This window comes from Oryctolagus cuniculus, chromosome 17 (genome assembly GCF_051225735.1).
Source record: "Oryctolagus cuniculus isolate XC-2025 breed Fujian yellow rabbit chromosome 17, ASM5122573v1, whole genome shotgun sequence".
Classification (NCBI taxonomy): domain Eukaryota; kingdom Metazoa; phylum Chordata; class Mammalia; order Lagomorpha; family Leporidae; genus Oryctolagus; species Oryctolagus cuniculus.
Genome location: NC_142883.1, coordinates 20,565,698 through 20,577,887, shown reverse-complemented (window position 1 = coordinate 20,577,887; position 12,190 = coordinate 20,565,698). Strand labels below are relative to the sequence as shown.

The following is a 12,190-nucleotide window of genomic DNA, read 5'->3' as shown; positions in this document are numbered from 1 at the left end:
GCAGGCCGAGCCCCCCGGGCAGGCAGTGGTACCTGGGAGAGGCGAGGGGATCGGGAGAAGCGGCCCAGGCCCTGTGGGGACAGATGGAGGTTTGAGTCAGCTCCCAATGCCCCGCTCCCCTGGGGCAGCCCCTCCTGCTCCCTCCCCCCCACAGTGTCCCAGGCTGAGTCAAACACCACCCACTGCCAGGGATCCCGAGTGGCAGAGTGGGAATGAAGACATCGCAGCAGATGAAGGCGTTGTGTGTGACGTGTGATGGACAGACCTGGCCCAGAGCCGACGGCAACATGGGCTCAGGGAGCACTGGGGGAAGGGAGAGGAAGCCCCAGGACAAGATGCCGGGTCTGGAAGGGACTTCCGGGAAGAGCCCAGGATGGGGTCTGTTCCCAAAGGGAGGGTCCTTGGAAGGGGTGAGGCTGCAGGGGATGGGTCGGTGGGGCTGTAGGAAGGGTGTGGCCCGCAGGGCTGACAGCTGGTGGGGCGGTGGGTTTGGGAGATGCTAAGCTTGGAAGGGGCACCTGGGTGGAGGGATGGTGTTTCCAGGGTGGAAGGAGGTGCACAAGGCTCTCCGGGGCCAGGGGAGGGCTGTTTGGAAGGAAGGGACCTTGGAGGGGGTGGATGCCACCCGGGGCCTACATACGCTGGTGTCACAGCCCTGGCGCAGGTTGAAGGTGAGGTCCCGGAGCAAGCCAGCCCGGAAGACAGTTCTGTACTCAGGATAGAGTCGCAGGACCTCAGCCAGCCCCCTGCTGCTCAGCTGCTGCAGGCCACAGTAGGTCAGCGCTTTCACGTCGGCGCTGGTCTTCAGCACGCCACTCGAGCCTGCCCCTGAGCCAGGCTCCTGCCCTGGCTCAGGGATATCTGCTCCAATCAGGTCCCCCTTCCCTGCGGGGCAAGGGGCAGAGACAGTCAGCTGAGGCAGAGGGGTGTCGGCAGGGGGTGGTCAGTGGGTCTGAGGCATGGCCAGTGTGTGTAGAGGCTCAGGTCACTGAAGGCAGCTCCATTGCTGGGGCTGGTGGACGAAATCGATGGAGTTGGAGAACAATCCATGACTGCTGAGGAAGGGAGACTGGGCTTGGCAGTAGGGCAGGAGGAAAGATCGGTGGAATTCGATGCTGGACAAAGAATGATGAGACAGAGGACTCTGTTACAGGGTTCAGGTCGCTGGAAGTTAGGGTAACTGGGAGAGGGCCAATGGAGTTAGGAGATGGAGCAATGGGAAATGCCTGAGCTGGGGGACGGTCATGGGCAGGGTGAGGGATGGCCGAGGAGGCTAGGGGGACAGCTGGGGGAGGATGGGCAAGGGGTAAAGGGACCAAGAGAGTGCTCCTCCACAGGAAGTCCAGGTACCCCCTCGGGGTATGCTATTCCTAGACTGCTGGCCTCTGGGGAGGGATCCAGGGTCAGGAGGGTCAGTGGGGGTCCTCACCCAGGATGGCCAGCACCATGTTGTCTCGCAGCACCTCGAGTGAGCCGGAGCAGACGTAGTAGTGCGCCTGCAGAGCGTCCCCACGGCGCAGCAGGTACTCGCCCGGGGCACAGAACGAGGCCTTGATGTGCAGGGACAGGGCCCGCAGGCAGCCCCTGCTTGCTGCTCCAAACAGTGGCAGCTGCAGGATCTCCCGATTCAGGTGCATGGCAATGTCAGCTCTCAGCTCGTCCGGGAAGTCGCGCAGTAACTGCATAGGGGCATAGGGCATTCTGGCCATCCCCCTGCATGTACTCCCTGAGTCTACAAGCGTGCTGAATTAATCTCCAAGGAGAGTGCTTCCATGGGCCTTTTGCTTTGAGATCACCCATTCCAGGCCTTCAGGAAGTCTAACCTCAGCTTTGCCTGCTGAGGTGTCAACCTTCCAACCCGATTTCTGGGGCAGGGACCAGGTCTCCTCCCAGCTGTTTACTGCTGAGGGATCTTACCTTCAGAAGTAGCTCATCAATCCACCCTCCCAGACCTGCCACTCCCCAGCCTAAATATTTTGCCAAGATAAAAATCTAAAACCGAGGCTACCCGGGGGCGGGGCCTGCGGCCTTCCCAGTCCCTTCCCTCACACTCCCTCCCGTCCCCCCCTCCCAGCCCCCAGCTCTGACACACACAAGGCTCACTGAACCACTCCCAGCTTCCTAGATCACACGCCCGTGTTCTCTGTCAACACTTCCGGACCTGTGTCCCTACTAGCAGGCCGATTTCTTTTTGTCTTTTCCACGTCCCCTCCTCTGGGCCCAGACGCAATGAGGTCCACCCACTGTCCCAACATCGCCCTTCACAGTTCCACTGGCTGCTCAGGTCTTCCTCTCCCAGTCCGCCTCGCTCACCACCGTGGGGTCTCCCTGGGAGTTAGGGCTTCGCGCAGTCATCGCTAAGCTCCTTGGCTCCAGCCCCAAGGCTGGCCCACAGCAGGTGTCGCCGGAGATGGCATTGGCAGAGGCCTGGACCCCTTTTCAGCTTTCGCACCCATGTGGGTTTGGGTGGACGCGTCGTACCGCTTATGGACAGCACCTGGCCTCCCTGGGCCCCCTTTGCTTTATTCCCAGCTGAGCGGGCCGCGGCCACACGCACTACCTCGTTGGCATCGATGCCGCTGTTGACGGCCCACGTGGTCTGGAAGTACTCGAGCATGCGCTGTTTGAGCGCCCGCGGCAGGCGGTGCACGCGGATGAAGTCCTTGAGGTCCTTCATGCGGCTGTGGTAGAGCGAGCGGCGCGAGTACATGCGCTGGATGATGGCCGTCACGTTGCCGAACACCAGGGCGTGCATCAGCGCTGCGAGGGAGGCGACCGCAGGGTCAGGGGCCGCTTGCGCCCGCACACCGACGGGCGCCCGGCCGCCCTCTGGGATCGTGGGGAGGCGCCTGCCGTCCCCCCTCCCCCACACCCCAGTGAGATCCTGAACCCGGGTGTCCCAGACCCCTTACTAAAAGGTTGTGCCTGTCTGTGCCCTCCCCCGGGGACAGCACCAAGTGGGAGAGCAAGAAAATGAATGGCGCCACTGGACCTGGTGGGCACCGCGCCCTCAGGGCCTCAGTTTCCCCCCGTGCACGCTGGCCCCCGGGTCCCCCGGAGCGGAGCAGGCCTGGCCTCACCGCCAATGAGCATGGTGCAGATGGAGAAGATCTTCTCGGCGTCCGTGTTGGCACACACGTTGCCGAAGCCCACGCTGGTGAGGCTGCTCAGCGTGAAGTAGAGAGCGGCGATGTAGGCGCTGCGCCGGGACGGGCCGCCCGCCGAGCCGTTGACGTAGGGCATCTCCAGTCGCTTGCCCAGCTCGTGCAACCAGCCTGGGAGGCGGAGGGAGGCAGGGAGGGGGCCCGGGCTGCAGAGCGCTCGGAGCCTGCGTCCCCAGAGCTGCCTCAGCTTGACCTAAGCTGCCAGTGTTTACATAGGCGCGGCCGGTGCACGGGCAGGCACCAGTTGTCACAAGAAATGCCAGGAGCCTAGCGCCGGGCCTCCGCGCCACCAGGGACTGGTTACAGTTCAGCCCAAGGCCGCCAACTCCCTTGAACCCTCGTGTTTGTGCACGTCCTGCATCCCGGGAGCTGCGACTTGGCCTTGACACTTCCCCTGCCTGGTGGGATTTACAGTCTGGAGGAACTGACCTGAAATAGGCCATCACAGCGGGGAGGCTGGGAGGGATCCTGACAGGCAGGGGGCCTGTGGCCCGGGCAGCTCCCTTAGGACAGGCCCTCTGAGCTGAGATTGCAGGGAGCGGAAAAGTCACCCAGGTGAAGGAAGGGAAGGAGACAAAGGAGGGAGGGGTCCAGGGAGGAAAAGGACAGCTGGAGGCCCCGAGTGGGCGAGCAGTGGGGCCTGGGAGGAGGCAAGGGCAGGTGTGGACTGCGTTTTGGGGTCGCAGAGGGGTGGGCACTGAGACAGTCCAGGCAGGGTGTGGCAGGTCAGCCTGGACGCTTGGAGACCGATTTGGCTGCAGGGAGGAGGTGGTTGGGTGGGGATGAGGGGGGGCGAGGGGGGAACTACTGCGGGAGCCTAGGAAACAGATGGCAGTGGAGGTAGACTGGGAAGGCGGAGCCACCAGAATGGAGGGAGATTGGAGAGGTGGCGTTGATGGGCTGGGCTAGGTGTAGGGCAGAGGAAAGCTCTGGGACAATGCCCACGGAATGTGTTGCCTTCCAGGGCACACTAAAGGCCTGCGGCTGGCTCCTGGCCAGTGGCCATTAAGCTTGGAGGAGGAGGAGGGCTTGACGGGGGCAGGGAGGGGACAGGCGAGGCTCCTGAGCCTTTGCCAGTAGTTTCCCTCTGCCCCAGCACCCCTCCCCCATCAGAGTGCCACCCATGCTGTGCTCCAGGTGCCTGTCACAGGTGTCGCTCTAACAGGCAATGCGATCCCCTCAAAGACTGCATGTTGGAAGAGCGGAGGAACGGGGCGTGGCGGCAACAGCGGGGGGGGGGGGGGGGGACGACGGGTGAAAGCCGGGGTCGGTGGCTCACCAATGTCCCAGAGCAGCGGGTCATTGGCCTCCATCTCCCGGCGCCCGATGACGTACCAGACGCAGGCCATCCAGTGGGCAAGGAGTGCGAAGACGGACATGAGCAGCGTGAGCACCACCGCGCTGCACTGCGAGTAGCGCTCCAGCTTCTGCAGGAGCCGCAGCAGCCGCAGCAGCCGCACGGTCTTCAGCAGGTGCACCAGCGAGGTCTGTGGGAGGGACGGAGGGAGGGGGGTGCTGGCAGCAGGCACTGCTCCTCAGGGCCCTTCCACCCCCAGGCCCCCTCCAGGGCCTCCCCACCAGACACCCTGGAGCCGAGGGAGGGAGGCTGCAGCAGGAAAGACATCGCTGCTGTCCTGAGAAAATGGCTCAGAAACGCAGAGGAAAAGGATCGCGGTAAAACAGTGGCTGACGTTCAGTGAGTACTTTCTGTGTGGGCCTGGTGCTGTCCTAAGCAATTGTAATTCTCAGCAAAAGAGAACAAAAATATCATCACTCATCCCAATTTGCAGATGAATAAGGTAAGGCTCAAAGAGACTAGTGACATGCTCAAGGTCACAGGCCAAGGAAAGGAGGAGCCAGCGGAGAGGCCTGCAGGTGGGGGGGAGGGGGGACCCTTCCCTTTGTGGGTCAGCTGCAGAGGGAAGGAGAGCAGAGCTCGGGCTGTGCTGGGGACCGATGGAGCCGAGGATGCCAGTGGTGTCCTGCAAATGTTCGCTTCGTGACCTTGACCACTGGTGTCATTATGGTTGTTCGCCCCTCACTCAGCTCTCCCAGTCTTGGTGATGAGGAGCAGACAGGAGGGCTTATCCTCCAGGGCGGCCCCTGAGGAACTTGGCGAGGAGGTCCCCACTGCCCCTGCAGGGCGTCCAGGGCCATCTCCCACAGCCCAGCCACACTCTCTTTCTGAGCCACCTCCAGCCGTGTGGTCCAGTTTTAGGTGAAGGAGCTGGAAAGCAGGTGCCCTGGCTTCCCAACACAGACCCTCTCCAGGGCTCGCTGCCTACCCAGCCCCGGAGCTCCTGGCTCTAAACTTGAGTCCTTCAGGGCTTCCCCAGCCACCTGACCTGGGCGTCTCTGCCTTAGGGCCCCTCCTCCCTCTCTCTTTTTAAAGATTTATTAATTTGAAAGGCACAATGACAGAGAGGATTCCCTAAGCACTGGTTCACTCCCCAGATGGCTGGGCCAGGCTGAAACCAGGAGCCAGGAACTCCATCCAGGTCTCTCACATGGTGGCAGGGACTTGGGCCATCCTCTGCTGCCTTCCCAGGTGCATTAGCAGGGAGCTGGAGCAGCCAGGACTCAAATCGTAACTCCCAGTTGGGATGCTGGTGTGGCAAGCGGCAGCTAAACCTGCTGCATCACACCGCCAGCCCCGTCTCGTTCTGCTCGAACTGGAAGGTCACAGGCCTGCCCTCAAGTCCACAGCTCTGCCAGCGCCTGCTCACCCTCTGTCTGCTCTGCCTCCCTCCAGCCCCCAGCGCTGCCTCTCATCAGAACCTGAGCCAGGCCATTCCCTCGGTAACGTGCTGACCTGGGAAGCAGGGTGATACGTGGGAAAGAATGGAGCCCGGAGACCTGCCTTTAATCTCCTGCATGCCACTGCTAGCTGTGTGACCTTCAGCAAGTCACCTAACCTCTCTGAGCCTCTGCATCTACCTCGGAAAAAGGATAAGAGAATCCTCCCTGACGCATTACTGTGAGGCGCCCGTGCGATGATGTGTGTGCAAGCACAGTGACCATAAAGTGCTCCCAAAGGTCCCAGGGGAGGGAGAACGGGGCTCTCCGTGGCTCCCCCTCTCCCCTGAGGACAGCCACCTGCCCATCTGTTACTGCCTGTGGGCACAGCGGGGTGGGTGTATTTCTGGGTTAGGCATGGAGAGCTGGGCTCAGCATGGCTGGAGGGCAGACGGACACACGGACACACCTGCACGTGTGGGGGAGTGCGCACACGTGTGCGCAGCCAGGAGAAGAGGCCCGCGGCCCGTCGGCGGCTAGTTAAATCTGGCTGCGTGTAGGTGGTTTCCTGCTATAGCTGGGAGCGGCAAGGAGAGCACACAAGGAAACTGCTCTCCACCTCCCCTCTCAACAGCCAAGGGGGTCTGGGGACACAGGGTAGGACTGCCTCGCCTTGAACTCAAACTCCGCCGGTTGGGTCCACAGCAGACCACTCAGGGCACCTCCAGGGAACTGCAAGGACACAGGTCCTGACCTTGTCTGCCTCCGAATCCTGCCCCGCCCTGCCCGCTACATACACACAACGCACACACACAGTCTTTCCCCCTCTTCTTGACTTAACTGTGCTCCAGTAATGTTCCGCCTCCCTCCTCAGCTCCACCCCATTCAAGGTCAGGCTCTGCTCCCCCCTCCCTCAGGAACCCTTCCTTCCCAGACTGCCCCAACCTCTGCCCGACTCGGCTGCCATGGCCTCACAGGTGCTGGCCGGGTTTCAGGTCGTTTCCACACGTGCTCGTGCTCCAAGGCCAGTGCAGCCCTCAGCTAGCACCGTCTGGGCCCCATCCTCCGCTCCTGTTCACTTGTTCTTTCCCCATGCTCGCCACCACCACCACCACCACCCCCCCCGCCGCCCGGCCACACCCCCTTCCCAGCCAAGCTGCCGGCAAGCCGAATCCTTGTGCAATGCTCCGCAGTGACCATGCCCCACATAGTGCTTTGCAGACAGCTAAATGCTCATCGGTTGTTTGTTAAATAAAAAATGTGAAAAGCACCACTCACTTGGCGTTGGCCCAACACCGCCTTGGTAGCCATAGTTAGTTTTGCATTTGTCTAGGCTTCCCTCACTGATTATGCACCAAGCTCCCCAGAGTGCAGACCCTCTCTGGTCCTCCCCAGAGCCTAACCCAGCGTCATGGCCACAGCAGGTGCCTGATGGATACTTGCAGTTGGGTTGGCGGCAAGGGTTGTGTCTGAGTGGTCAGTCCCCTGATGGGAGGGGCTGTGTTGATGTTGGGAGGCGCGGCTGCGTGGGGAGACAGGGGTCACTCACCACGGTGATGTTGAAGACGTAAAGCAGGTCAAAGGGCAGAGCAGCAATAAGGTCAACGAAGAACCAGGTGGCCAGGTAGTGGAGGCCAATGGAGCGAGGGGCGGAGATCACCTGGCCAGACTGGGACACGTAGGTGGTGCGGAAGTTCAGGATGATATCTGGGGGTGCAAGAGGTGGTTGCTAGGGAGGTTAGCCTGACATGCTAGGGAGGTTAGCCTGGCATGCTAGGCAGGTTAGCCTGAAAACTCAGGCCAAAGGGCCCTGGGACTGGACGAGCTGGGGACAGACCTTGGAGACCCCGAATGGAGCAGGAGGCAGGAATGGGAGGGAGAGGTTGGGCGTGCAGCTGGACCTCGGGGAGAAAGGCCACAAGGTTGAAGGATGCAGGGGGCAGGGGGCTGGGCACGTGGACCATGGGACTTAAAACCCCAGAAAGGGATGGGCTTGGAAAGGCCGGGTCCGGCAGGCCCGAGGTGCAGTGGGGCTCGGCTGAGGGCATCGCCCCAGGCCACCCAGCAGGGGATGCGGGCGGAGAGTCTGACCCAGGATGAAGAGCATCTCCACGGCGATGTCGCTGGCGAGGGTGTGTCGGGAAGTGACGGGGGTGTCGTCATCCCCCGCGAAGCACACGTTGTAGGGCACAGTGACCGCGACGTAGAAGGTGGCGAGGAGGATGAGGCCGTCCCAGATGGCCTTGGGGACGCTGTAGTGGAGGAGGAGGCAGCGGGACCCCCCCACGGAGGCCACTTTGTACTCGGGCACTGATGGCTTTGGCTCAAACACATTCTAAAGGGAGAGGGGTGGCAGTTGGGGACACTCGGGGGACAGAGGAGCCACAGCTGGGGGCAGGGAGAAGCAGGGGATGGGGGAGGTGGGGAGCGGGCACTGCGAAGGTGGCTGCGAGCGGAGGTGGAGGGGAGGGGCGGGGCGCAGAGGCTGGTGTCTGGCATTGCCCCCTCCTGCCAGGCTACTGCCCAGGCACCCTGTGCACCCGTAATGTGGTTGAGAGAGGGAGTTTCTAAGGTTTGACCCTCACCTCCTTGAGAATTATAACATATCAGTTGCATGCCCTAGCTTGAGGAGTCGCTAACTTCTCCATTAAGTCTTTCCTTGGTCCTGGGGGGCTTTTAGGGGGCTCATATGTCCCAGGGGAAGAGGAGGCTGGCACAACCCTCCCCATTCCTTGCAGCCTGACAGACTACACAGAGGGTAGGAGATTCCCTCTGGCTGTGGCAGAGTCTTAGGAGGGGTGCACGGGGTTAGAGGCCAGGCCCTCCACGGGGGCTGTCTCCCTAGGCCCATAGCAGCTGTGGCTTCACCCTATCACCTTGGCGTGGGTGCTGTGAGTGCTGCCAGAGCCCCGCCCTCGTGATAGCATCAGAGCGGAGCAATGTCAATCATCTAGGGTAGCAAGGGAAGTAGGGATGGAAGGAGCTGTGGGGGACACGGGTTGGAGCCAGGCAGTGCACAGGCCCTGGAGGGAGGCCGGGGGGAGGGAAGGGGGGGCAGCGGCAGCAGAGGGGTCTCAGAGTTGAGGCGGGGGGACCTGGGAGCGGCTGGGATGGGAATGGGACTCACATTATTGGCCTTCATGCCTGGCTGGGCCCGGCGGCCGAAGTGGCCGGTCAGTCGGTGCAGGACGGTGCGGCTCTGCCGCCTGGCGGACCGCAGTTTCAAGCCGGCTCCCCTCCTGCCAAGGGAGCTTTCTGTGGGGAAGAAGGACGTGGAGGTGAGGTCGTGCCCTTGGGCAAGGACTTCTGACTCTTCTTGCCTCCGCCCAGCCTTGCAGTTACCATGATTGCTGTCCCCGTGGCCTCCCGGGGGGCCAAGTCCTGGGCCTCCACGGGGCGTGATGTCCTTGAAGGAAAAGAGGAATAGCACGACCTCCCCCATCTCGTTCTTGATGGGCATCATGTCCAGGAGGCACCAAAAGGCCGAGCCTGCGGACGTGGAGAGAGGCAGGAGGCAGTGAGCATGCGGCTCTCTCTGATGCCCCCGGGGCGCCGGACACCGGCAGAGGGCTTGGCCGCAGTTTGGAACCCCAGAGTCTGTCGGCTGACTCCCTCATTGTCCAGAAGAGGGAGCCGAGGCCCAGAGAGGGTCGGGGATAACCTCAGTCCCACGGTCAGCCTGTGGCAGCGTGGGCACCAGCACCCAGGCTGCTGCTGTGCCCAGTGACTCTGGGCAAGGACTGGTGTCTGGGCAGGGCTGCAGGGCCCCTCACCATCCTTGCGATAGAAGCAGATTTCAGCCCGGTGTTCCTGGTGGCCCTCCAGGGCCTTGTGCAGCCGCTGCAGGGCTGGCTCACTGGTCTCTGGGCCGTAGAGGAAGCGGCAGCTGCAGGTCTTCTGCATGACCTCGGTGCGGCCGTAGCCAGTGAGCTCACAGAAGCCGTCAGAGCAGTAGACGATGGGAAAGCCCCGGGGGCCCTGTGCGTTGGCCAGCAGGAAGTTGCTGTCTGTGGGAGGAAGTGGTCAAGATCAGGACGAGGCCAGGAGGGGAGCGAGCTTCCAGGTGGGCAGTGCCTCCCCCAGGTGGTGGCCAGAGGTCGGAGCCAGAAGCGCCCCAGGCTCTGCTGTGGCTCCTGACCCTCTTTGGGATATTCTGAAAGGAGAATCAGAGGAGATGACAAAGAGAAAGGACTCAGAGGTGGCCTAGAACCGAGGCAAGGACCACCACGGGGAATTGGAGGAGAAAACCAAACCCCGAGAGATCCTGAGGTCCATCTCCCGCCTTCCGGCCGGTGAGACCTAATTGTAGGAATCAGCATAGCATGGCAAGCAATGGGCTTGGGGCCAGCGTCGTGGCACAGTGGGCTAAGCCACTGCCTGCAACGCCAGCATCCCTTATGAGTACCGGTTCTAGTCCCGGCTGCTCCACTTCAGATGCTGCTCCACTTGGAAAGCAGCAGAGGATGGCTCAAGTGCTGCCACCCACATGGGAGACCCAGATGGAATTCCAGGCTCTGGACAGGCCTGGCCATCGTGGCCATTTGGGGAATGAACCAGTGGATGGAAGATCTCTCTTTCTCTCCCTCTCTCTTGTAAAATTGTCTTTCAAATAAATAACTTTTTTTTTCTTTTAAAAACAGGCTCCAAAACCCCTCTCCTGTGTGACCTTGGGCAAGTTAATTAGCCCTCTGGCCCTTCTCTGCCAAGTGCGTCATAAGACACCTTCCTGACACGGTTGTGGCAGGAGTGACATCAGCTAACTTGGGGACCACAAATCCTGGTGCCTAGGGAGTAGGACTCTGAGAAGGTGAGATGACTCCCTGACGTTTGCCCCATCACCCTCTTGTCTTACGGCAGAGTGAGCAGGGCAAAGATTCTGGCGATCTCACCTATTGTACTGATAGGAAACCACAAGACAAGAGAGTAGCCAAACTCACAAGTCTCCTTATTGCGGGGACGACACAGAGATGAGCAGTCCTCATCCTCTGCCTCCCAGGGAAGGCCCGCTTGTTCCCATTCCTTTAGCCATTTTCAGGGGATCTGTCCCCCAGGGCTCAGAGTTCAACAGGAGAAGGCACGGAGGGTGCAGCTCCAGCAACCCCCCAGCAGCAACAGAACCTGAGCTGGCTCCCTCCGGCTCCAGTGAGTGGGAGGCTGTGGGCCGCCCAGGGACAGTTGCAGCTGACTATGGGGGCCTCAGACACAACCAGTTCTGGGGCACTAGGAAGGATGACTGTCCGGGGGTGGGGCGGCTGATAGGGACAGACACTGAGGGTGCCTGGGAGGCTCTGAGCCCTGGGCACAGCCTCCTTCTCCCATCCCAGGGCCCGTCTCCCTGGTGATGGGTGCTATGGAAACGGGGGAGGTGTGTGTGGAGGGAGGGTGGAGAGGCGGGTAGAGCCAGGTTGGCTCGGTTTCCGCCCTCGGGTACCGCTCCTCCACCCTCCAGCTCCCGGCCAGGGCTCCCGAGGGGTCTGGGAGGGGATCTCTGCTCCAGAGTAGGAGGAGGGAATGGCGGGAGAAGAGGCGGGGAAGGAGCGGTGCGGCTGTCCGAGGTGCTGAACCTGGGACCCAGCCCTGGTGGGATGGGGCGAGCGACCTTAATCCACACTAGGTCCTGCCGAAGCCTGGTCTTTGCTCCTTTTTGTTTGTTTGTTTGTTTGTTTTGTTTGCTTGAGGGACGTGCAGCTGGAGTCGTCTGGGAGCAGCTCCTAGAACGCCCAGCCTCTTCGTCCCACCCGTGCCTCGGCTACCCGCCCCCCCCCACGCCCCCGGCAAAGCTCGGCCCGGGAGTGGGTGGCTCCCGAGGCCCCTCCTCCGTCGCCGCACAAAGAGCGTCTTCTGCCTCGAGTCACACCCCCTCCCCGTGCCCCCACTCCGCGCTCTGGGCCCCCTCCTTCCCCCTCGCAGAGCGCTCTCGCCCTGTGCCTTAGCCACGGCTCCGGGCGGTCCTAGACCCTCAACTCCGTTCTCTCCGCTCGGCTCGCATCTCACCACATCCAGGGGACCCGGGCCAGCCCCGTGGAGACTTGGCCCCTCCAAGTCGAACCTCCAGCCCCGACCCGGTCCGCCCCACTCACGCGTGCCGTCAAAGCGGGTGGCGATGGTGTCCAGGAAGGTGTTTTGCGGGGCCAGCAACCCCTTCATGACCGGCATGGCCCCGGGTCGCGGGTCCTAGGCGCGGAGCCAGCGAGCCTTCAGCGCGGCCGGGCCGGAGGGGGCACGCTGCCGGCGGGGCCGCGGCGCCCCGTGCGCCCGCCTGCCTGCTCCCCTCCCTCTCGCCGCCGCCG

The 12,190-nt window shown here is 62.2% G+C and overlaps 1 protein-coding gene and 1 long non-coding RNA gene across 2 annotated transcripts in view; one reads left to right on the top strand and one right to left on the bottom strand.

Annotated features, from left to right (window-relative positions):
• The window catches only part of LOC138846076 (uncharacterized), a 13,122-nt gene extending 5,952 nt beyond the window's left edge, over nt 1-7,170 (top strand). The window contains exons 2-4 of the long non-coding RNA XR_016224017.1: nt 4,503-4,649; nt 4,721-4,860; nt 5,917-7,170. This is a non-coding gene — a long non-coding RNA (uncharacterized LOC138846076). The remainder of the gene's footprint in view (nt 1-4,502; nt 4,650-4,720; nt 4,861-5,916) is intronic.
• KCNH4 (potassium voltage-gated channel subfamily H member 4) overlaps nt 1-12,190 on the bottom strand; it is a 16,323-nt gene extending 4,133 nt beyond the window's left edge. The window contains exons 1-12 of the mRNA XM_051824972.3: nt 11,981-12,190; nt 9,674-9,907; nt 9,243-9,389; nt 9,028-9,155; nt 7,992-8,235; nt 7,450-7,607; nt 4,444-4,651; nt 3,081-3,275; nt 2,561-2,760; nt 1,430-1,679; nt 641-885; nt 33-71 (exon numbers count right to left, since the gene is read on the bottom strand). Coding sequence (XP_051680932.3) covers nt 33-71; nt 641-885; nt 1,430-1,679; nt 2,561-2,760; nt 3,081-3,275; nt 4,444-4,651; nt 7,450-7,607; nt 7,992-8,235; nt 9,028-9,155; nt 9,243-9,389; nt 9,674-9,907; nt 11,981-12,056 — 2,124 coding nt within the window. The 5' untranslated portion in view covers nt 12,057-12,190. The remainder of the gene's footprint in view (nt 1-32; nt 72-640; nt 886-1,429; nt 1,680-2,560; nt 2,761-3,080; nt 3,276-4,443; nt 4,652-7,449; nt 7,608-7,991; nt 8,236-9,027; nt 9,156-9,242; nt 9,390-9,673; nt 9,908-11,980) is intronic.